We start from the raw sequence: 23,712 nt of genomic DNA, 5'->3' as shown, positions 1-23,712 counted from the left end.
GCACTCATAATTGGAGAGGTTGGAATAGGCTGTAAATTGCAAGAAGTTATACAATGTGTGAAGTTACACTGCTGGCAGGTTTCTTTCTGGAAAAGTCCAATGGCAACACATGCAACCGTGGAGTTCAGCAGGCATAAATGAAATAGGATTTTGGTCACACCAGCAACAATTAACTGGCATACATCACAACTATGGAAAACACACTGCACTTTGTGAATAAGGATTTGGTAACTATGTTGCAGCACAAGCATACCAATGAGAAGGACAAAAACGGCAAATTTAAAATGAGGCTGTGTGTACTGCAGGGGTCAGAGGAGATCGTAACATAGATTTTCTGCTGTTAGTATCGTTTCAACCTGAATTCTGGTTGTGGGTTTTAGACAGACTCTAGTGAAAGTGTGCTGTTCCCATCCAATTTTCTGAAAATAGTTAATTTGCAGATGTGTGTACCACATTACCGATTTTCCTCTTTGTCCAACCACCTAAGATAGGAATATTATGAAACCAATTTGTGTAGGGGACAAAAAAAATAATTTACAGCAACTGGCAAAAATGTTCATAAGTGCCAGAAGGGACAAAGAAAGCACAAAAAAAGGTTACAAAATGACTGAAATACACTTATCTTAACATTACTGCGTCCTTTCAGTAAGCTTCTGTATATTTACCACCACCAAGCAACCTTTGATGTTCATTTCATATGGGTGTAATTTACAAACTATAATGTACATACCACAACATCCAAAATGATATGCAGGTCATCCCTGCCCCAAATTAATACTGAAATGAAACAACTATTTGAGGTGGGTGCTTCTGTCACCACTGGTCCCTGCGCCCTGTAAATTACGCTGGAGCCAAGCTAAGATGGAATTAAATTCCTGCTCATTTTCTACTGGTGGCTATCTGACTTGCACCAATACTATGGGTAGACAGGAAGAAACAATCCAGACATTTTTTTGCAAAGGCTACAAAGTGAAAAACCTTAAAGAGACAGTCTCACAATTTGCCATAGTTGGATGACAGCTATACACTGGTATAGGAAAATGAACAAATGAGGAATGATTAAACATTTAGGGGGTGAAATTAATCTTTGACGGTAGCGCAAGATGGGCGATAACAAATCAGCAAACAGTTTTACAGCTAATCAATGGAAAAGAAATCGAGCGGGGTGTAAAACGATTGCCAAATCACTATCCTGATGAAATGCATCCCAGGGTATTAAAAGAAATGGCAGAAGTTATAGTAGATGCACTGGTTATAATCTACCAAAATTCTCTGGACTCTGGGGAGGTACCAGTGGATTGGAAAGCAGCTAATGTAACGCCTCTGTTTAAAAAAGGGGTCAGACAAAAGGCAGGTAACTATAGGCCGGTTAGTTTAACATCTGTAGTGGGGAAACTGCTTGAAGCTATCATTAAGGAAGAAATAGCGGGACATCTAGATAGGAATAGTGCAATCAAGCAGATGCAACATGGATTCATGAAGGGGAAATCATGTTTAACTAATTTACTGGAATTCTTTGAAGATATAACGAGCATGGTGGATAGAGGTGTACCGATGGATGTGGTGTATTTAGATTTCCAAAAGGCATTCGATAAGGTGCCACACAAAAGGTTACTGCAGAAAATAAAGGTACACGGAGTCAGCGGAAATGTATTAGCATGGATAGAGAATTGGCTGGCTAACAGAAAGCAGAGAGTTGGGATAAATGGGTCCTTTTCAGGTTGGAAATCAGTGGTTAGTGGTGTGCCACAGGGATCGGTGCTGGGACCACAACTGTTTACAATATACATAGATGACCTGGAGGAGGGGACAGAGTGTAGTGTAACAAAATTTGCAGATGACACAAAGATTAGTGGGAAAGCGGGTTGTGTAGAGGACAGAGAGGCTGCAAAGAGATTTAGATAAGTTAAGCGAATGGGCTAAGGTTTGGCAGATGGAATACAATGTCGGAAAATGTGAGGTCATCCACCTTGGAGAAAAAAAAACAGTAAAAGGGAATATTATTTGAATGGGGAGAAATTACAACATGCTGCGGTGCAGAGGGACCTGGGGGTCCTTGTGCATGAATCCCAAAAAATTAGTTTGCAGGTACAGCAGGTAATCAGGAAGGCGAATGGAATGTTGGCCTTCATTGCAAGAGGGATGGAGTACAAAAGCAGGGAGGTCCTGCTGCAACTGTACAGGATATTGGTGAGGCCGCACCTGGAGTACTGCGTGCAGTTTTGGTCACCTTACTTAAGGAAGGATATACTAGCTTTGGAGGGGGTACAGAGACGATTCACTTGGCTGATTCCGGAGATGAGGGGGGTTACCTTATGATGATAGATTGAGTAGACTGGGTCTTTACTCGTTGGAGTTCAGAAGGATGAGGGGTGATCTTATAGAAACATTTAAAATAATGAAAGGGATAGACAAGATAGAGGCAGAGAGGTTGTTTCCACTAGTCGGGGAGACTAGAACTAGGGGGCACAGCCTCAAAATATGGGAGAACCAATTTGGAACTGAGTTGAGAGGGAATTTCTTCTCCCAGAGGGTTGTGAATCTGTGGAATTCTCTGCCCAGGGAAGCAGTTGAGGCTAGCTCATTGAATGTATTCAAATCGCAGATAGATAAATTTTTAACCAGTAAGGGAATTAAGGGGTATGGGTAGCGGGCGGGTAAGTGGAGCTGAGTCCACGGCCAGATCAGCCATGATCTTTTTGAATGGCGGAGCAGGCTCGAGGGGCTAGATGGCCTACTCCTGTTCCTAATTCTTATGTTCTTATGTTATGCTATCGCCGAAGAACAATTTCACCCTTTTTGTATTTCAATGCTACTGAACATGCCAGCCATGATCTTATTGAATGGCGGAGCAGGCCTGAGGGGCCGTATGGCCTACTCCTGTTCCTACTTCTTATGTTCTTATGAATTTAGATGTAATACTAATGTCAAGAATTAAACCAACCTCTCCGGGTGCCCATCTGCCACCAGAGCTCTGCTCGTTTTTGAGAGTTGATGAACAGTCTCAGCATAATCTTCCACTGCTAGCTCCAAAATTTGATGTTTCTTCAACATCATCACTGCACTCTGCTCATCCTGCAAAGTGAAACATCCATGAAAAGTTGTTTTTAAACAGTTCCCTGGGACTATTCTAAATTTCCATTTAAAAATATTGAATGATTGAACAGAGCACCACAAATGCTGTGACTAATGATTTAAGTGGTTTAAGAAATCCAGATACAGACTTTTAAAGATGTATAGAAATCCAGGGCTGGATTTTCATGGGAAAACTTGGGTTGGGGGGCTCCGGTGTGGGCGGGAAACACGGGAGAATACGTTTGGCAGGTTCTGATTTGCATCTGAAGCATCTGTTGCCCACCCGCAACCAGCCAAATGGAGAGGTTGGCTAGATGCATGCGGATGGTCCTGCAGCACTAGGCTACACAGAGGGAAGGAGGATCAGGACAGGCTATCAGAGGATTGTGGTCGGCCTCAGGATGATCGTTTGGTTGGGGGGGGGGGGGGGGGGGGGCGGGTCCGACAAGGCGATCGGAGGCCTTGTGAGGGGTCTCTGATCGCAGGGCGGGGGGGTCAGATAGGTATAATGGCACTTATTTCCTGGATGCAGCAGCCTTGCTGTAACTGCCAGGTTTTATGAAGTGTGCAAAACCCAACCAGAAGAGTTTAAAATAAAATGGTGGATAAAGAAGAGGCTTCCAGCCTCATTGTAATATTGAAATTGATGCCCTGCCTCCTGGCAGTGGTTTCGTTGCTCGCCCCCATTAAAACCAGAAGCAGGAGGCTTTTGAGTCATGCTCAGGTCAGGATTCTGATTTTTAACAATTTAACTAACCCCAAGCTCCAAAGCCACCTGTTTTTTCAGGTAAAAATTGCCCCCACTGATTGCTATTCTTTCCCATTCCTTTTTCCAAAGACATATTTTATTTTGAGTACAGTACCCAACATATCCAAAACATTTGTTGGGGGGTGGGGGCACTGGCCATTAGACAACTATCTTTTGTTGAAATATTGTAGAAATATGGAGATAGCAAAGAAACATAATTAAATTATAAGTATAGAAAATCCCGTAACTTATTGAAAAATGTAATTTTGGGATATCATTCCCCGGAAATTTTTGAGAGACGTCTCCATGGATTTTAGTTAAATTGTCCACAGACTTTATAGAGATGCCGCTGACTTTTGTAAATAATGCTGCTTTTACAATAGCTTTAAAAACACTAACAATTTTTTTTTGTGTGTGTTTTTTTAGTTATTAGCACTCTCAGAATGATAAAATATGCAATATTAAACCTTCGCTTTCTCTTCCGACATCATGTACAATTCCTGTTCACTCATCCAGGCTTCAGCCTCTGCAGCATCAAAATAGTACTGTTGGGCTTTGTGAGACTCCACAAGGCGTTTGTGCCGCTTCTCTGTTTCTTCAGACAATAAGTTCCAAAGTTCTCGTAGATCTGATAATCTTTGCTGAATAGCCTCAGCACTTGGGGTGTCAGCAGTTACCATACTTTGGCTTCTCTCAAATATATCATCAATACGTGGTTTATGGCCCTGAATTTCCTTTTGCAGAGTCTAGACAGAACAAAAAATATGTGGACTTATTAGTACAACAGAGAACGAACACAGTCCCCACCACTTATAGTGGGTGCATTCATGTGAACACGATTTGCCGCTATATGTGCTGCCCGGTATAACGAGGAAGCGTTAATGTCGAGTTAATTTCAAGTACTGTAAATTTGTTGTGTGTGAAGCACTTTGGCCTTTTGACCTGTTGGGTTTCTATGTCAACGCAGTGGTTCTTTTACGTCATTAATTAAATGGGTTTATAATCTGCCTTACATTTTGTCCAGTTTTAATACTTTGTAAATGTTGCTATTCTTCTCAAAGTTTCTGTTTAAATGGTTGTTTAAAAAGAAAAAAGGCATGAAATGTATTTTGGTCTAAATAATATTACAACTGCTAGATTACTGCTATGATCTCTCCATAATACACTGTAAATAAATTTAGCTCTCTTATAGTTTCAATGTAAAGTGAATTAAATGCATTGAATATTGTTTAAGCACAACTGGTTGCAAACTGTATAATGGCCCGGATTTTCCTCTCAGCAGTGAAGGAACAGCTTTCGTCGTTCACCTCGCATACAGTTGCCCAGAGACTTTATGTGGGCTTGTCAGCAGAGATTTCTACTAATCCCATCTGATCCAATGCAGTACCCTCTACAGGGGATCTATGGCATCTGTGAGCAGAGAGGGTCTTCATCCAATCAGATTGAAGAATCCTCACTGAGCCACGCAGACTCCAAGCCAGCAAGTTAAAAAAAACAGGAAATATAAATTAAACTGTACAGGAAGTAAAATAAAGATTGGGACATACAGATCAGATTAAGGGAGCAAGATAAGAGAGACAAACAGAAAAACCCGAAAAAAAGTTATTTACATTTTTTTTAAAATCTGCAACATTACTTTTTTTCTGAGGGAGTGAGACTCCACATTTGAACAGGGAGGCTGTTCAGTGGTAACTATCACTTATTACGCCATTAAAAACTCACTTACTCTTGAATACAGTAGTCTAATGTTTCTAGCCATTTTTAGTGCAAGACAAGTGGGTATTACCCCAAGTTCATGCCATTAAAGTGACTTCAGAGCCCAGCCTATCGGCAAGGCAATAGCGCACCCTGTGGAGGAGCGCGGTACTGGATTTCTGTATTTAACTGCCCATTTACAGACGCCAGAAGTTGGTGTCAGATTTACCCTGTAATAACGTTGAGGCTGTTAGTCTTGCAGTATTAATATAGTAAAATCCGTGCCAATGTTTCTCACTCATCAAAGCTGTCATAGTCTAAGGGAAGTGACATCTGCCTTAATAAAGCTCTTATTACATTCAATGCACCTTAACTAGGTTCTATTTACTTATGTTTATTCAGTGCCCATGCGAACTACTGTGTTTAAACAGAAATTATTGCCTGAAATAAATGGAGCATTTACTGCTAATTCATAATGGTATCGCTTTTTGGCCAATTATAAGCGACTGCCTGTTTTAAACATTGATGTTTTAGTGGTGGGGACTGTGCTTCAATACGCTTAAAAATGGTAAGCTTCATCTATCTGATGAAGTAATGTTAACTTTACAATAATGATAATCAAAAAGTTCAATAGATTTTGTGTTTGTTCTTCTACATTACAGAAGAAAATAACTTGCATTAAATAACACCTCTCACATCCAAAAGATTTTCCAAAACAATTCACAGCCAAGAAATTATTTGAGATATAATTACTGTTGTTTTCTAAGCAAACATGGCAGCGAATTCTCAAACAACAAATCATCACGAATGTCAATGACATGGATAACCAGTTAATCTGTATAGATATCATGGGTTGAGGGTTGAATGTTAGCCAAGCCACTAAGGGACAATGTTCCCACTAAGGTGCAAGGCTGCGACCAGCTTTTACATTGTAAATACCGCGCATGCGGAGAAATTTAAAGGGCTGCGCATTAAAAGAAACAGGTCATGCAGAACAAAGTGCAGCTTACGGGGAACAGTACTGAGGGATCTTCCTACCCTTCTTCAAAAAAGTGCAATGGGATCTTTTACGGTCAATCGCAAAAGGCAGACTGAGCTCAGTTTAACATCTCATCCAAAAGGTGGCATCTCTGACAATGCAGCATTTTTTCAGTACTGCAGTGAAGTGTCAGTGTAGATTATAAATTCAAATCCTGGATGGAGGCTTGAACCCACATCCCTCTGACTCAGAGACTGAGCCAAACTAACATTTCCGGTTATTCGGTCACTAGCAGTAATTTTCAAAACATTTGTGCCCTTAGATATTTTTCATCTCGGTCACCTGATTTTTCTTGATCAGCATCTGTACAGTCTGGAGGTTGTGGCCATGATCGGTGGATGTTGCAAGAGGCATACGTTCTTCAGCCCACAACTAAAAAATAGATGGAAACACAAGACTTAAAGCTGCAAGAATTATGTTCCTAGTGTAACTGATGGTCATTTGGTTTCACCACATAAATATAAATAAATATAAGTGAGATAATGACAAAAAAATTCAAAATATATATATTTTCTGAATGCGATCAACTTATGTGGACGAGAACTGGTATTCAGATTCAGTATCAGCGTAGAAAATCAGACAATCAGGAGTATCTTAAAATGAAACACTAAACACCATTGAAAGAATTTCCACACTGCTCACTACCTGATAATACATGCTGGTTTTAACTTTTTCACCAGCAATAACCTAATATATAGGCTTCAAGTTTAATACTCGTCATAACAACAGTGTTAATATTAATTCAATAATTTAACTCAAAGAGTGTAGTGAGATTGGCCCTGATTGCAGTATGCATTGGTGGAATGAGTGTTAATGACCTTTGGGTTACAAAATAAAAAAAATGTTCTTGTGATGTGGATGATACTTGACAGGTTGCTTTTCATCCAGAATTGCCTGGAGGTGGTGATATCAGTTATTTTCTTTATACCACTGCAGTATTTCTGATGAGGATAAGTTATTCCAGGATTTTAACCCAGTGACAATGAAGGAACAGCAGTATATGGCTAAGTCCGGATGGTGCGTGATTTGACGGTGATCGTGTTCCCGTGATCTTGCTACCACATGGGAACAATAATACACTCGCTTTCATTTTTGGGTGCTATAGCTCATATATGTACAGGCAGCATGATAGGCCAAATGACTTCCTTCTGTGCTGTAAGATTCTATGCCGTGTCCATACTCTCACTTTTGGGAAAATGTTTTTTTATTACAATCTTCAGCCATGTCAAATATTTGTGTTGTGAAAATATCTGTTGTGAAAGGTAAAATTATTACATAGAATTAAAGAGAGTCTGCAGAAACAGGCCTCTCGGCCCAACATAAGAAATAGGAGCAGGAGTAGACAATACTGCGCCTCGAGCCTGCTCCGCCATTCAGTCAGATCATGGCTGATCTTCTACCTCAACTCCACTTTCTCGCCCTATCCCCATATCCCTTGATTCTTTTAGTGTACAAAGAAAACTGGTTTATGCCAGCATTTATACTCCACATGAGCCTTCTTGAAGGTCAGAGCAGCGGGTGACATTCAAGGAGGAGATTGTGAGGGTTCAGAGCAAGTATGTTCCCTAAAAGAAAAAGGGTGGGACTAACAAATCTAGAGCCCCCTGGTTGTCAAGGGTAAATGCAGGGTAGGATAAAGAAAAAAAAGGGAGACTTATGACAGATACTGAGAGCTCAATACTGCAGAAACTCTAGAGGAGGATAGAAAGTGCTGAGGTGAAATTAAAAAAGAAATTAGGAAATGCAAGAGAGCATGAAAAAATGTTGGCAAGTAAAATCAAGGAAAACCCAAAGATGTTTTATAAATATATTAAAAGCAAGAGGATAACTAAAAAAAAGAGTAGGGCCTATTAGAGACCATAAAAGTAATGTGTGTGTGGAGGCGGAAGACGTGGGTGTGGTTCTTAATGAATACTTTGCGTCTGCTTTCACAAAAGAGAGGGGCGATGCATACATTACAATCAGGGAGGAGGAGTGTGAAATAAACACAGTGAGAGAGGAAGTATTAAGGGGTTTAGCAGCTTTGAAAATGGATAAAACTCCAGGTTCAAATGAAATGTATCCCAGGCTGTTAAGAGAGGAAATAGCAGATAATAAAAACAGAGAATGCTGGAAATCTCAGCGGGTCAGGCAACATCTGTGGAGAGAAAAAGAGAGTTAACGTTTCAGGTCGACGACCCTTCGCCAGAACTGCTGATTGTTCGAAAATAACACATTCTTAAGCACTGAAAGGGGGAGGGGAAGAAAGAACAAAAGGGAAGGACTGTGATAGGGTGGAAGGGAGGAGAGATTAGAGACAAAAGGGGCCGAATTGAAATGGTAATGACAGAAGTTAGAAAAAGGTAAATCTAGATAGGGTGTGAATGGCATATTAATGACCAGCTGCCATTATGGACAAAGAGAAAAAAAAGGGAGGAAGAAAGGGAGCCAAAGATGGCCAGAGGTTATGCTCTGCAATTGAGGAACTCTATGTTGAGTCCAGAAGGCTGTAAAGTGTCTAAACAAAAGATGAGGTGCTGTTTCTCGAGCTTGTGTTGAGCTTCATTGGAACAGTGGAGGAGTCCGAGAACAGAGATATCAGAGTGGGAGTGGAGTGGAGTGGAGAATTAAAGTGACAGGGTTACACTTAAGGACTGAATGGAGGAGTTCAGCAAAACGGTCACCCAATCTACACTTGTGAACTCCCCAATGTAGAGACGACCACATTGTGAGCAGCGAATACAGTATATTAAATTGAAAGAAGTAGAAGTAAATCGCTGTTTCACCTAGGAGTATTTGGGGACTGGATAGTGGGAAGGGAGGAGGTAAACGGGCAGGTGTTGCATCTCCTGCGCTTACATGGGAAGGTGCCGTGGGAAGGGGAGGGGGTGATTGCGGAATGGGCCAGGGTGTCGCGGAGGGAGCAGTCCTTCTCAGCGTTCTGAAGACAGTGGGAAAATTATTTGAAAAAATTGAGAGGGACAGGTTAAATCTTCATTTAGAAAGTAATTAGATAACCTTTCAAACACAGTTAAAGGTGTAACTAATACAAAAGCAAAATACTGCCGATGTTGGAAATCTGAAATAAAAACAGAAAATGCTGGAAATACTCAGCAGGTCAGGCAGCATTTGTGGAGAGAGAGAAACAGATTTAACGGGCTGGATTTTACCAGCCTTGGCAGGCCCAAGGCGGCCAACGTCGGTGGCGGGTTCCGGCCTCGCTGCTGGCTCCAGCTCGCTGTCCAAAATGATTTACCGATGCTTGGGCTTGTTAAGCCTGCCCAGCGCGTTTGCCGGCCAATTGAAGGAAGCTGGTTTGATGACATCAATTGATTATGCGTCATCAGCCTGTTTCCTTAAAGGGACCATGCACAAATTGATTTTGACATTTGTGCTGTCAGTGTTCTACAGCATTGAGGTGCTGCAACACTGACGAGCACTGCACAGAGGTGCACGGCTGCACCCAGGCTCTCCCATGACTCCCTTTATATGCTTATGGAGGAAGCCTCAGTACGTAGGAAGGTTCTCGTCCCTTCCAATGGGCGGAAGAGACCTCCCCAGGAGACCAACGCAGCCTGGTTGCACATTGCACAGGAGGATACAAACAGGGATGTCGTCAGGAGGACCAGACTGCAGTAGCGCAAACCTTTAAATGATCTCAATAGATCACAAAACATTACTGCAAAGTCACATTCAACCTTATCCTGCTGTGCCACTCATCACTCTGCCTTCCCTACCCTACTCCTGCACATCCTGACTCACAGCAACTTACCTTGCACCGCCACCCATCCCTCTCTATCTATATTATCACTTCCCCATCTCACTAGCCACCATCACGTTCACCCTCATCCTAGTCCAATCATACCAAATAACAACACACAAGGGTAGGTACTTCGGTGTTTTATGCAATGTTCATGTAAGGTTTTTGTTAATGTGGTGTTAAACATTTAAAGTTTTATTTCAACACTTTGCGTTCTTGGACAGATCTGTGCGCACCTTTGGAAGTGGCTTGGTGAGTTGCAGTGAATGGTGAGACATAACGGTACCCTTCGCAATGGTGATGAGTGTGAAAGGAATGGCTTGGGCATTGTAGGGATGCTTTAGTGGTGTGAGGTGGTGCCAATCTCGCGCATCATGAGGGCAGAGTTGGCTAAAGTGGACTGGGAAAATAGATTAAAGTGTAGGACGGTTGATGAACAGTGGTGTGTACATTTAAGAAGATTTTCGTAACTCTCAAGAAAAATATATTCCAGTGAGGAGGAAAGGATGTAAAAGAAGATAGCCGTCCATGGCTAAAGAAATAAATGATGGTATCCAATTAAAAACAAGGGCATACAAAGTGGCCAAAACTAGTGGTAGGGCAGAAGACTGGGAAACTTTTAAAAGCCAGCAAAGAATGACTAAAAAAATGATTAAGGGAAGATAGACTATGAAAGTAAACTAGCCCGAAATATAAAAACAGATAACAAGAGTTTCTACAGGTATATAAAAAGGACGAGACCGGGGAATTAGTGATGGGGAACATGGAGATGGCAGAAACTCTGAACAAATACTTTATATCAGTCTTTACGGTAGAGGATACTAAAAATATCCCAACAGTGGATAGCCAAGGGGCTTTAAGGGGGGAGGAACTTAACATAATCACAATCACTAAGGAGGTGGTGCTTAGTAAGATAATGGGACTAAAGGCAGATTAAATCCCCTGGACCTGATGGCTTGCATCCTAGGGTCTTAAGAGAAGTAGCGGCAGGGATAGTGGTTGCATTGATTGTAATTTACCAAAATTCCCTGGATTCTGGGGAGGTCCCAACAGATTGGAAACTTCAAATATAACGCCCCTATTTAAAAAAGGGGGCAGACAAAAAGTAGGAAACTATAGACCAGTTAGCCCAACATGTGTGGTTGGGAAAATTGAGAGTCCATTATTAAAGAAACAGTGGCAGGACATTTGGAAAAGCATAATTTAGTCAGGCAGAGTCAGCATGATTTATGAAAGGGAAGTCATGTTTGACAAATTTTCTGGAATTCTTTGAGGATGTAACGAACAGAGTGGATAAAGGGGAACCAGTGGATATGGTGAATTTGGACTTCCAAAAGGCATTTGACAAGGTGCCACATAAAAGGTTACTGCACAGATAAAAGTTCACGGGCTGAATGTAATACATTAGCATGGATAGAGGATTGGCTAACTAACAGAAAACAGAGTCGGGATTAATGGTTCATTCTCGGGTTGGCAATCAGTAACTAGTGGGGTGCCGCAGGGATCAGTGCTGGGATCCCAATTATTTACAACCTATATTAACGACTTGGATGAAGGGACAGAGTGTAACGTAGCCAATTTTACTGACGATACAAAGATGGGAGGAAAAGCAATGTGTGAGGAGGACACAAAAACCCTGCAAAAGGACATAGACAGGCTAAATGAGTGGGCAAAAATTTGGCAGATGGAGTATAATGTTGGAAAGTGTGCGGTCATGCACTTTGGCAGAAAAAAAAAAATCGAAGAGCAAGTTATTATTTAAATGGAGAAAAATTGCAAAGTGCTGCAATGCAGCAGGACCTGGGGGTCCTGGTGCATGAAACACAAAAGGTTAGTATGCAGATACAGCAAGTGATCAGGAAAGCTAATGGAATCTTGGCCTTTATTGCAAAGGGGATGGAGTATAAAAGCAGGGAAGCCTTGCTACAGTTATACATGGTATTGGTGAGGCCACACCTGGAATATTGCATATAGTTTTGGTTTCCATATTTAAGAAAAGATATACTTGATTTGGAGGCAGTTCAAAAGAAGGTTCACTAGGTTGAGTAGGTTGGGCCTCTACTCATTGGAATTCAGAAGAGTAAGAGATGATCTTATCGAAACATATAAGATTATGAGGAGGCTTGACAAGGTGGATGCAGTGGGGATGTTTTCACTGATGGGGGAGATTAGAACTAGGGAGCATAATCTTAGAATGAGGGGCTGCCCATTTAAAACTAAGATGAGGAGGTATTTCTTCTCTCAGAGGGTTGTAAAATCTGTGGAATTCGCTGCCTCAGAGAGCTGTGGAAGCTGGGTCATTGACTAAATTTAAGACAGAGATAGACAGTTTCTCAACCAATAAGGGAATAAGGGATTATGGGGAGTGGGCAGGGAAGTGGACTTGTGTCCATGATCGGATCAGCCATGATCGTAATGAATGGCGGAGCAGGCTCGAGGGGCCGTATGGCCTACTCCTGCTCCTATTTCTTGTGTTTATCATGTGGCAGCCAGGGTGTACAGCATCAAGTGAAGGAAATCTGGTCATGGTGATGCCATCCCTGGCAGCAATGTGGTCAGGTGCTGACGCTCTGTGTCCTGTGCAACAGCAGGTGATTGTGGAGAAGGTTGGTGCTGTTGGTGTTGGGGCTGATCGTGGTGGGATTCTGATGACCAAGGTGAGATCGTTTCAAGGGCACTGCTGCTGATGTGATAGATGGCAGGTGAACTTGAGTTGACAGAAGCGATCTGTCAGTGGTGAGAGAGGTTGTTCCAATGTGAGGTGACACTGGATAGAGAGTTTACGCCAAACATTTGCAACCTGCATAAAGCTCAATCTGTCTTCCACATGAGCTTGGAAAGTGAACAGCTGCGAGATGGGAGCTTTTACAGCACATTTTCATCTTCTCAATGAGAAGATTCCATGGCCATTCAACTCCCGCCCTACTTACCTGACGTGATCCCCGAGCAGCGTGGACTACGTGGGCACCCTGGTAAACTCTGAAAATGTGCCCTTGTAAACTCTGAAGGAGATCTGAAAATAGTTCTTAACAATTGTTCTGTTGACAAGGTCATAATGATCTGAATTGCCTCCCCACTGATGCATGTCGGGTCTGCTCAGCTTTAACAGATCCGACATTTGGGAAAGGCGCGTGGCAGCAGGGTCCCGACCCACTGTCAAAAAAAACCCGCCACTAATCAGGCCTGCTGACCCCCTGCAAAATTCCCCCCAACATTTCAGGTCGATGTTTATTTACAAGATTGCTTCCAGTTTTGAAATACCTAAAGTACAGGGGTAGCATCAGCTACTTTGTAGTCAGGCAATTCTACTCTTGATCAAACAATCAGTACTTAACAAAAAGATCAAGACCCAAGACAACACGGTGATGTAAAAGTGTTAAATTGTTTAAGTTTGCATGGATTTATGTCAAGCCAAAATAAAATACAAGTTAATGTGCTCCCTTTAAATTATATATATTGGTGCTCCTACTTACAATCTCATCCTCCAGATCTCTGTTGAATTGATGTATTTCTTTAGATGCCAACAAGTAGTGTTTCCTTTCATGCAGAGGTTCCAGTAACTGCAAGAATCTTGTTTCAACTATCGTGCGCTTGCTATCCACCTCGTCAATATCTTTACCTTCTTGGCTCAAAACCTTGGCCTGGCCTTTCAGTTCCTCCACTTCTTTCTTTCGCACTTCAATCTGATTTTCTAACATCTAATGAAAGAGGAGGAGAAAAAAAAGTTTGTAATTGTAATCTGTACCAATTGACAAACATACTGTAATATGGAATTTCTCTTCATGTGGTCTACAATTATTTGTTGGATCAGAAAACAAGCTGTGCAGTTTCAATGACGTATTAGTTGATATTATATCTTGCATGAATTAGGATGAATTACCACTCCCTATCCACCAAACAAACACACCCACAGTGTCATGCTATTCATTTATCTTGTACACTGGAGTCAGAATCTGAATAGATTTGAACATAAAGAAAAACATTTTTATTTAAATGTGTTCAAGAGTCTTAGAAGGGCTAGAAATTCCCCAGCCTATCATCATTTGCTACATAACGACAAAATAATGAATAACTAAGAATAAAAATGTCACCATTTTTAAGGGGATAAATTTGGCCACAAAATACGCCTGTTCTTAAAAAAAAAAAAACAGCGTTCCACGATGATTTGCGTTAAAAACCGCGATGTCGTCAACTTTAGCCCAAGGCCTATCAACACGAAAAACACAGGCCCTGGGAGGGGAGAAAAAAAAAATTGTAAAAACAAAAAAATCTCAAAACATTTACAAGACCCTTAACTAAGTAATTGCTGCAAAAGAATTAAAAATTAAAAACTTAAACTTACCTTTTTTGTAGGTCTTCCTACTTACCGACATTTCTGAGGCTGCAACGCCTGTTTTTCTTGTGCGTTTTTTTTCTTCTCAAAACATGTTCACCGAATGGCCAAACTTAGACAGTGCGTTTTTTTTTCAGGTTGCACCAGTATGATCCGCTTTTTGGCAATATTTTGAAAACGTTATTCTTAAGGTTTGGGGAAATTTTAGCAATTCAGTTTAAGGACTAAAAAGCACTTTTAACGCGAATAAATCACGCTAAAACGTTTGTTAGGCTGGGGAAAATCTAGCCCATAATCTTTCCAAAATAAGGGATTAACATAAAGTGCAATAGACTAGAAAAACTGAAACGGCAAACTAACTATGGCAACAATTAAACATTTTTGTCTAATATTTAGCTTTGTATTGGCGTGTTTTTTTTTAGTTCTATAATGATAGAGGGTGTTTAAAAACCAGCTTCACTCACAAAGATTATGTCCCAGCTTAAGTTGACAGATTATTTGCAACAATTATTCTATTGGGTGTTGGGCAGCTCACTTGAGAAAGGAGTCAAGCCTCTCAATTCTAATAAACACATGTTGTTGATTTGTTTAGAGGTGTGCCTGAATGGCATCTTTTTGAATAAAAGAAAAAGAAAAAAAAAAACAGATGCCATATAAAAGCATATATATATATATAGCACCTTTCACAACCTCAGGACGTCCCAAAGACGTACTTGTCAATGATGTACTTGTTGAAGTGTAGTCACTGTTGTAATACAGGAAACGGGTGGCAATTTGCACACAGCAAGCTCCCACAAACAATAATCTGATCATGACCAGGTAATTATTATGTGATGTTGGTTGAGGGATAAATATTGGCCAGGATACTAGGGAGAACTCCACCGCTCTTTTTCAAAATAGCACCATGGGATCTTTTACATCCGCCCGAGGGGGCAGACAGAGCCTCAGTGTAACTTCTCATCTGAAAGATAGCACCTCCGACAGTGCAGCCCTTCCTCATAGCCGGATTATGTGCTCGAGTCTCTGGAGTGGGTTGTGAACCCACAAGCTTCTGAATCAGAGGCGAGCATGCTGACACCTTGAATTTAATAAACAGTTCTTTAAAATCATGAAGTCTTGATAATTATTTCTGAGCCTACCCTTTAAAAACCAAGGAGCTTTGTCTCAACACTTGAAAACAAGCATGTCTGGAATTTCTGAAGAGTGTTGGGTGTATGGAAAGGGAAAAAAAAATCACTGCATAAGAAGCTCAATTTTAACAGAGTTGCAAACTATTATTTTTGTACTGTACAAGGAACTAGCATAAATTGACCACTATAAAAATATATCGTTTTGTCAAAAGTGGACTAGAGTTTGAGTGGCACATTTGGTTAAAAGGTTATCCTTCCACCTCTGGATCTACATTCAAATCCAGCCCTAAACTTACAGGATGAAAGCCTCCTATTTCTACCAAGTGTTTGGATTCTATGTGAAATCATTTTAATGCTCAAGCTCAATCCAGCTCCCAAAACTTTGGTGTCCATATCCTAAAATCGCACCATGCCTGTGTTATCTCTAGACTGGACTATTCCAATGCTTTCCTGGCTGGCCTACCATCTTCCACCCTCCATAAACTTGAGCTCATCGAAAACTCTGCTACCTAAATCCGAACTCTCATTAAGTCCCGGTCACCATGTGATCACTGATCTGCATTGGTTCCCGGTCTGGCAACGCCTAGATTTTAAAATTCTCATACTGGTTTTCAAATCTCTTCATGACCTCACCCCATCCTATCTCTGTAACCTCCTGAACCCTACAATCCTTCCACATCTCTGTTCTTCTCCAATTCTGACCTCTTGTGCATCCCCAATTTTAATCATTCCACCATTGGCGGATGTGCTTCAACTGCCAAGGCCCCAAGCTCCGAAATACCCTCCTCTAAATCTCTCCGGCTTTCTAACCCTTTCTCCTCCTTTAAGATGCTCCTTAAAACCCACCTCTTTCACCTGCCCTAATATCTCCTTACATGACTCGGGTCATGTAAATTTTGTTTGAAAACGCTCCTGTAAAATGCCTTAGGAGGCTTTACTATGTTAAAGGTGCTTTATAAATGCAAGTTGTTGTTGTGGATTCACAGCACTAATTTAATACTAAATTAGCAATGTGACTCAAAGGAGCCACCAAACTACCCAGTCTGAATTTTCCATAGTTAACACTGGTTATTCCTTATTATTAGATTTACAGCTTACTCTATCTACTAAGATGCAAGTGGGCTAGAGAAACGTATTACTTATTTTGAATTAATTAGGAACAGTAATTCCTGATGACAATTTCACTGAAATATTCTATTTAGCCCAAAAGATCCCAAAAATATACCTAAAAGTAACCAAAATTAAGATTTTAATTTTTTTTTGATGTACTAAACTACCTACTATTTCACATCATTTTCAAAAGCAGAAGCTGTAACTGTGTTCTGTATAATACTGCAATTAATTTACCAAAGTTACTATTCCAATCTTCATCCTGTTGAGGTTTGATACTGCTATTTGTCAATGAAAATATAATTTGAATCACTGAAGCCTGCTACTAATGCAGTGAGGATCATCTCTAAGCTCTGAACATATACTTCTTCACCAAGATGCCTAACGAAAGCTGTGTTTATTCATGGAGTTTGAAATGGCTGATCAGAGGAATATAGAAAAGAAAAAGATACGTTTGAAGGTTCAGCTGGCGTGCCCCCATGTTCCCTTGTCAAAACTATTATTGGTCATATACCTGTTGTTTTTTGAGTAGAATAGAGACACTGGTAAGGTCCTTGCCATAATCATCAGACTGGAGCTGACCTTCCAGGTTATGCAGCCATTTGTCTAAATCGGCACAGCTCTGGGTGAAAAGCTCTGCTTTGTTGGCATCGAACAGACGCTGAGCTTTGGCCTGTGTAGTAGATTCTAGTTCTTCCCACATATGGTGCAGGGCTGTCAGCTTCTCCTTCACGACCATCTCCGTCTCGGGCTTCTCTGCAGTCAGCTGCATTCCTTCCTACAGGATAAATTGAAATACATAGTCAGCAATCGACCAATTTCTCGCAGCAGCTAATCTTGGTAATTGTGGAAATTCAAGCAAGCCACCTTATATAGCTTTCGATGTTAACTTCACCTCCCGCACAATGAATCTTTTGCATTTGTCTATCAATAGAAAGTACTGGAGTATGTGAGGGTTCTGCACCAATGCTGTGTCATCCAAAGGGCAGTGTGTACAATGTAAAAGCATCAACCAATAAAGCAAACCTGGATGGATAGTATGGTAGGGTACCTGTGCGCGAGATCACCCAGGATTCCTGATGACAAGTTCTCAATTTCAGGATGGCGCTTGGAGGGAAACACCAATCAGACATGTGGCATTTAACCAGAGGGTGTAAATAAAAATCAAAAGGACAAGCTAATCGAGGTTGCTTTTGTGCACCCTCCAATCGCATTCAGATGGCACTGGCACAAGTTTTGGAACAGAATGTTCTCTACCCATTTGGAAATGGTGCATGGACAAGGGAAATAGAACAAATCAATGAATCTACAACTATTCCTTTGGATCCAATTAGCTTTCATACCTCTACTCCTTTTGTACCAAATTACTAGCTGCTTGTACATGGCCACTACTCAAGACAATAACCCAAGTACTAAACACTAGCTTTATCCAAGCAGTAATACAAAAAGCTACATTCTGACCTTTGAACTGATGCTGCAAATAACTACAGCAGAAACATCTATTTTGCTGCAATTCTGATACTGACCAGTGCTGCTGCAGCTCAGCTTATCACAGCACTGCTGTTTTATAATCATAGTAAACCCTTGAAATTACATTGGTTTTTCCTGGTGTCCTGCTGGAACTTTAGCAGAACCCCATGATAAATGGGGGGGGGGGGGGGAAAGAGAAGACAGGGGGTCGGTTGCTGGTCTCCTGCCAAAGAACTTCTGTGGGATTTCCTGGCCTATATATTCAACCCATTCTAGTCCACCAGTTACATCTCAAATTGAGTGTGTTCATCCAAGCACTATCTGGTTAAACTCTAAACTTATGTGGAATTACATAATGATAAGAGATGGAGTAACCTTCTTGTTAGGTAACTACACAGGTTAGGATTATACAACTAATTTTGAAAAATAACGAGGTCAAAAAGGGGGAGAGCACAATTTTAAACACAAATCCTCCAACTCTGCAGGACAAAAGCAAAGCACTATAATAGTATGAATTGGCAAATCCTATTTGCTGAATTTTTACAAGGTGCAACTGTGCTTCCACAGAAGCAAGTACCAATACTTTAATCCTGCAAATTTAAGATTTTATGCATCAGGCAAGCTGACACCAATTATTAAATTTTATGTTACAATCACAAAATTAATAGAAGTAAAAAAGTTAGATCTCTCAAACTGGAAACTAAAAACATCACCCAAGCTACCTTATTATATTCATTACAGAAACTGAATTCTGGAATATTCGAGATGCTATCATACCTTATCAATTTTATCTAGCCATTCTTTATTTGATGCGAGCTCTGCCATAAAAGCCTGATGCTTCTGCCACTTGCTGTGTAAATTTCTGGCTTCATCATAGGACATGTCCTGAGCTGTGAGCATCTTCTCGCTAATCCAAAGGGACAGCTGTAAAACAAAAACAGTGTGTGTTCAGGGAATATAACATTTATAATAGACAATACACAGACAACGCAAAATAGTATTGTGTTACTTTGTTAAAAATAAGTTGTGCAGCAAGCTTACTTCCTGACAATCTTGAAGAAATTTCTGTAGATCTCTATTGTCCTTAAGACGCATAAGAAGCTCACTGGCAGCCTCACGGTTCTTTTTATGTCTGTAGGTTGAATTCAATAGTCACATTTTTAAAAAGTTATTTAGAATAATTTCTAAATGAAAAAAGCGTTTTTTATTTATTTAAAACAGCTGTTACTTTAGGGACACTGGGCCCGAAATTCAACAACTTACCGCCCACTAACGTCCAATTACTGCCCAGAAATACAAGTTTTGTCGAAAAAAACACATTTACCATCCAGATACTGCTCGGCAGTAAATTCCAGTCATTACTGCCGGGCGATATTCGATACTGTCCGCCCATATATTACCGGCCAAAATGGAAGTTTCATCATTAAGATCCATTTTCCACCAGACCTTAATACCATCCTGAAAAAGCAGGTCTTACTGGATCTTAAGTGGGCGGTATGGACACAGATCGGACAGGTTTGTTTGATATTACACAGCTCTTTATAGTTCTCCACAGTTTTATGGATTTTTAAATGGATTGTAGTATTTTCTAGTGCTAGGCAATAATATAAATGGTCTAATAATGTCTTATTTACTTACACCGTTAGTCTCTCTCAATCACTAGTCTCACTCACATTAGTCTCGCACCCCCCCAGTCCCACTTACCCCGCCCCCCCCCTCGTCTCCCACCCTGCCAATCTGTCTCACCCCCTACAGTGATCGGAGCTTGACAGCCGCGCGCGCGCGCACACACACAACTCGGGACTCCAAGATTCCTGAGTTGATAGACCTCCTCCGCCGCACACCACGCGCTGCACTCCGCTCCCGCTATCGGCGAGAAAAGCGGGATGAAATTCCTGCTCACTCGGCCCCAACGGTACCGGGCAGTAAAAAATCTCGCACCGCCCGGGGACCGCCGAAAAACAGGAACAGGTGGAACTTGGTTTTCACCAAATTCGGGCCCACTATACATTAGCTTTTCAACATATAATTTCCTCCTTTTCATATCCTATATTGCATCCTGATGTAAAAATTTCAGTTCTTGAGTGTGTCAAAGAGAAGGGAATTAATTTATCTACTTTGTACAATAACTATATCTTGAAAACTACACTGCAGTTCAAAACTGTAACATGAGCTAATGCTTCAGATTAGGTTAAATGCAAGGACAAATCTCAAATAGTTGAGAGTCACGAGACACTTCTTGTGAGAGTTGAATGCACCTGAGTTTTAAGATGCACCCTGAAGGAACATCGACTGAAACTGGAGTTTCACAAGCTTTGAAGATAGAAATGGATATTAGGGATTGTGACCAATAGTTTCGGTTTTCTGCCACTTACTGTTGCACAGAGTTAGGATGGGCCCAATTTTCCCTAACCCCTTTTTTCGGCGCACTTACCCTAAATGCGCCGACATTGCGCGCTGGAAACGGGGCCAAAAAAAGTGGCCCCATCCTGCCCGCTCTGACGAGTCTCCGGCGTAGATAGTGAAGTGGGGGGCGGAACAACCCAGCGCAGAAAACACTGCCGGCAGCTGTCCGCCTGCGCACTGCGCGCATGCTCCTCACCCTCCCAACGTGTCCTGCAGGCTGTGAGCAGGACCCGATGCTCGCAACCCCTATCCCTGGCCGAAGGGACGCCCCTGATGTTCGCCGCACCCTATCCCTGGCCGAAGGGACACCCCCGATGTTCGCCGCACCCTATCCCTGGCCGAAGGGACGCCCCCGATGTTCGCCGCACCCTATCCCTGGCCGAAGGGACGCCCCCGATGTTCGCCGCACCCTATTCCTGGCCGAAGGGACGCCCCTGATGTTCGCCGCACCCTATTCCTGGCCGAAGGGACGCCCCCGATGTTCGCCGCACCCTATCCCTGGCCGAAGGGACGCCCCCGATGTTCGCCGCACCCTATTCCTGGCCGAAGGGACGCCCCTGATGTTCGCCGCACCCTATCCCTGGCCGAAGGGACACCCCCGATGTTCGCCGCACCCTATCCCTGGCCGAAGGGACGCCCCCGATGTTCGCCGCACCCTATTCCTGGCCGAAGGGACGCCCCTGATGTTCGCCGCACCCTATCCCTGGCCGAAGGGACGCCCCCGATGTTCGCCGCACCCTATCCCTGGCCGAAGGGACGCCCCCGATGTTCGCCACACCCTATTCCTGGCCGAAGGGACGCCCCCGATGTTCGCCGCACCCTATCCCTGGCCGAAGGGACGCCCCCGATGTTCGCCGCACCCTATCCCTGGCCGAAGGAATGCCCCTGATGTTCGCCGCACCCTATCCCTGGCCAAAGGGACACCCCCGATGTTCGCCTCACCCCATCCCTGGCCAAAGGGACCCCCCCTGATGTTCGCTGCACCCTATCCCTGGCCGAAGTGATGCCCCGATGTTCGCCCAGTGAGTGGGGAATATACTGCAGTATTTATTTAGGGTCGCTCAGAGTTGTCAGAAATGGAACGCAAAAGTTGGGAATTTGGTTAAGTGGGAATTTGGTGCAGAGAGGGGAAGGTGGTTCTGTTTTTTGGCTTCAATATTTGTAGTGGTTCATGCTACATATTTAAATATTTCATATAATCTACCTATAACTTAAACTAGATGAAGTAATGAGCTAAAAAACGATAAGCTAAGTTGATTAAATAGTTGTTGAAAGGTTGTTTCCCCTGGCTGAGATTATCCACTTTGGACCCAAGAAAGATAGATCAGAATAAATGGTGTGAAGCTCGGAACTGTGGTGCTTTAAATGTACTAACCTGCGCCGAATTCTTAACTGCCCGCAATGTTTTTCACAGCTGGCCACATACACTGACCTAAGTCGATTTGGAGTAAGTTTTAGCTGGCCAAAGTGGCATAAATGGCCAAAACTGGCTGGGAATGCCCCCTTTTGAAAAAAAAACTCAACTAAAAAAATCGTACCTAACTGAGTAACTCTGGAGCAAGTTTATTGGGGAAAATGGCGTTTTTTTAAACTTACGCCAGAAAACCCAACTTACTCCAAAAAAAATTGGAAGTCATGGCCAAAAGTGGGCCCGATAGTAGGGTTATCTGGACAATGACTTTCATTAATCAGCCTTCAATACTATGCTCTTCCTGCTAATAGCCAGGTTGTCAATTGTAATCTGGACAATGCAGAGTAAAATCTCCATATAACAGTAAATCTTCCTGTTCTGGGTGTTAAGAGACTGAACAAGTCTGTCGAATTGAATGGAAAGCAAGTTGTGCGTTGCTATCAGAAATCCCTGGCCTCCGTTGCTCTGAATTTTTGGAGAAAAGTGTTAGCGGGGAGAGCATTAAGAACTTCTGCCAGAAAAATTATCCCTTGAATGTGAAATCTGCCTTTTTTTTTAAATTAGTTCCGGGATGTGGGCATTGCTGGCAAGGCCAGCATTTATTACCCATGCCTAATTGCCCTCGAGAAGGTGGTGGTGAATTGCCTTCTTGAACCGCTGCAGTCCTTGTGGTGAAGGTACTCCCACAGTGTTGTTAGGGAGGGAGTTTCAGGATTTTGACCCAGCGATGAAGGAACGGCGATATACTTCCAAGTCAGGATGGTGTGTAACTTGGAAGGGAACTTGCAGGTGATGGTGTTCCCATGCGCCTGCTGCCCTTGTCCTTCTAGGTGTTAGAGGTTGTGGGTTTGGGTTGTGCTACCGAAGAAGCCTTGACGAGTTGCTGCAGTGCATCTTGTAGATGGAACACACTGCAGCCACAGTGCGCCAGTTGTGGATGGAGTGAATGATTAAGGTGGTGGATGGGGTGCCAATTAAGCGGGCTGCTTTTTCCTGGATGGTGTTGAGCTTCGAGTGTTGTTGGACCTGTACTCATCCAGGCAAGTGGAAAGTGTTCCATCACACTCCTGACTTATGCCTTCTAGATGGTGGAAAGGCTTTGGGGAATCGGGAGGAGAAATAGTCGCCGCAGAATACCCAGCTCTTGTGGCAGTATTTATGTGGCTGGTCCAATTAAGTTTCTGGTCAACGGTGACCCCCCAAGATGTTGATGGTGGGGGATTCGGCGAGGGTAATGCCGTTGATGGTCAAGGGGAAATGGTTACACTCTCGCTTATTGGAGATGGTCATTGCTTGGCACTTTTATGATGGGAATGTTACTTGCCACTTATCAGCCCAAGCCTGAATGTCATCCAGGTCTTGCTGCATATGCAGGCATGGACTGCTTCATTATGAGGAGTTGCGAATGGAACTGAACACTCTGCAAACATCAGTGAACATCCCTGCTTCTGACCTTATGATGGAGGGAAGGTCAATGATGAAGCAGCTGAAAATGGTTGGGCCTAGGACACTGTCCTGAGGAACTCCTGCAGCGATATCCTAGGGCTTAGATGATT

General features: G+C 42.4%; 1 protein-coding gene across 4 annotated transcripts in view; it reads right to left on the bottom strand.

Moving 5' to 3' along the window:
* sptbn1 (spectrin, beta, non-erythrocytic 1) overlaps window positions 1-23,712 on the bottom strand; it is a 343,630-nt gene that overhangs the window by 41,033 nt on the left and 278,885 nt on the right. For all 4 annotated transcript variants that reach the window (XM_070889548.1, XM_070889549.1, XM_070889550.1 and 1 more), the window contains 7 exons: window positions 19,381-19,471; window positions 19,117-19,263; window positions 17,384-17,647; window positions 13,770-13,994; window positions 6,840-6,929; window positions 4,291-4,569; window positions 2,945-3,075 (listed from right to left, as the gene is read on the bottom strand). In XM_070889548.1, the coding sequence (XP_070745649.1) occupies window positions 2,945-3,075; window positions 4,291-4,569; window positions 6,840-6,929; window positions 13,770-13,994; window positions 17,384-17,647; window positions 19,117-19,263; window positions 19,381-19,471 (1,227 nt within the window). The remainder of the gene's footprint in view (window positions 1-2,944; window positions 3,076-4,290; window positions 4,570-6,839; window positions 6,930-13,769; window positions 13,995-17,383; window positions 17,648-19,116; window positions 19,264-19,380; window positions 19,472-23,712) is intronic.

This window comes from Pristiophorus japonicus, chromosome 9, assembly GCF_044704955.1.
Source record: "Pristiophorus japonicus isolate sPriJap1 chromosome 9, sPriJap1.hap1, whole genome shotgun sequence".
Lineage (NCBI taxonomy): Eukaryota > Metazoa > Chordata > Chondrichthyes > Pristiophoridae > Pristiophorus > Pristiophorus japonicus.
Note: the sequence above shows the minus strand (reverse complement) of the source record. Positions and strands in the feature narration are given on the sequence as shown.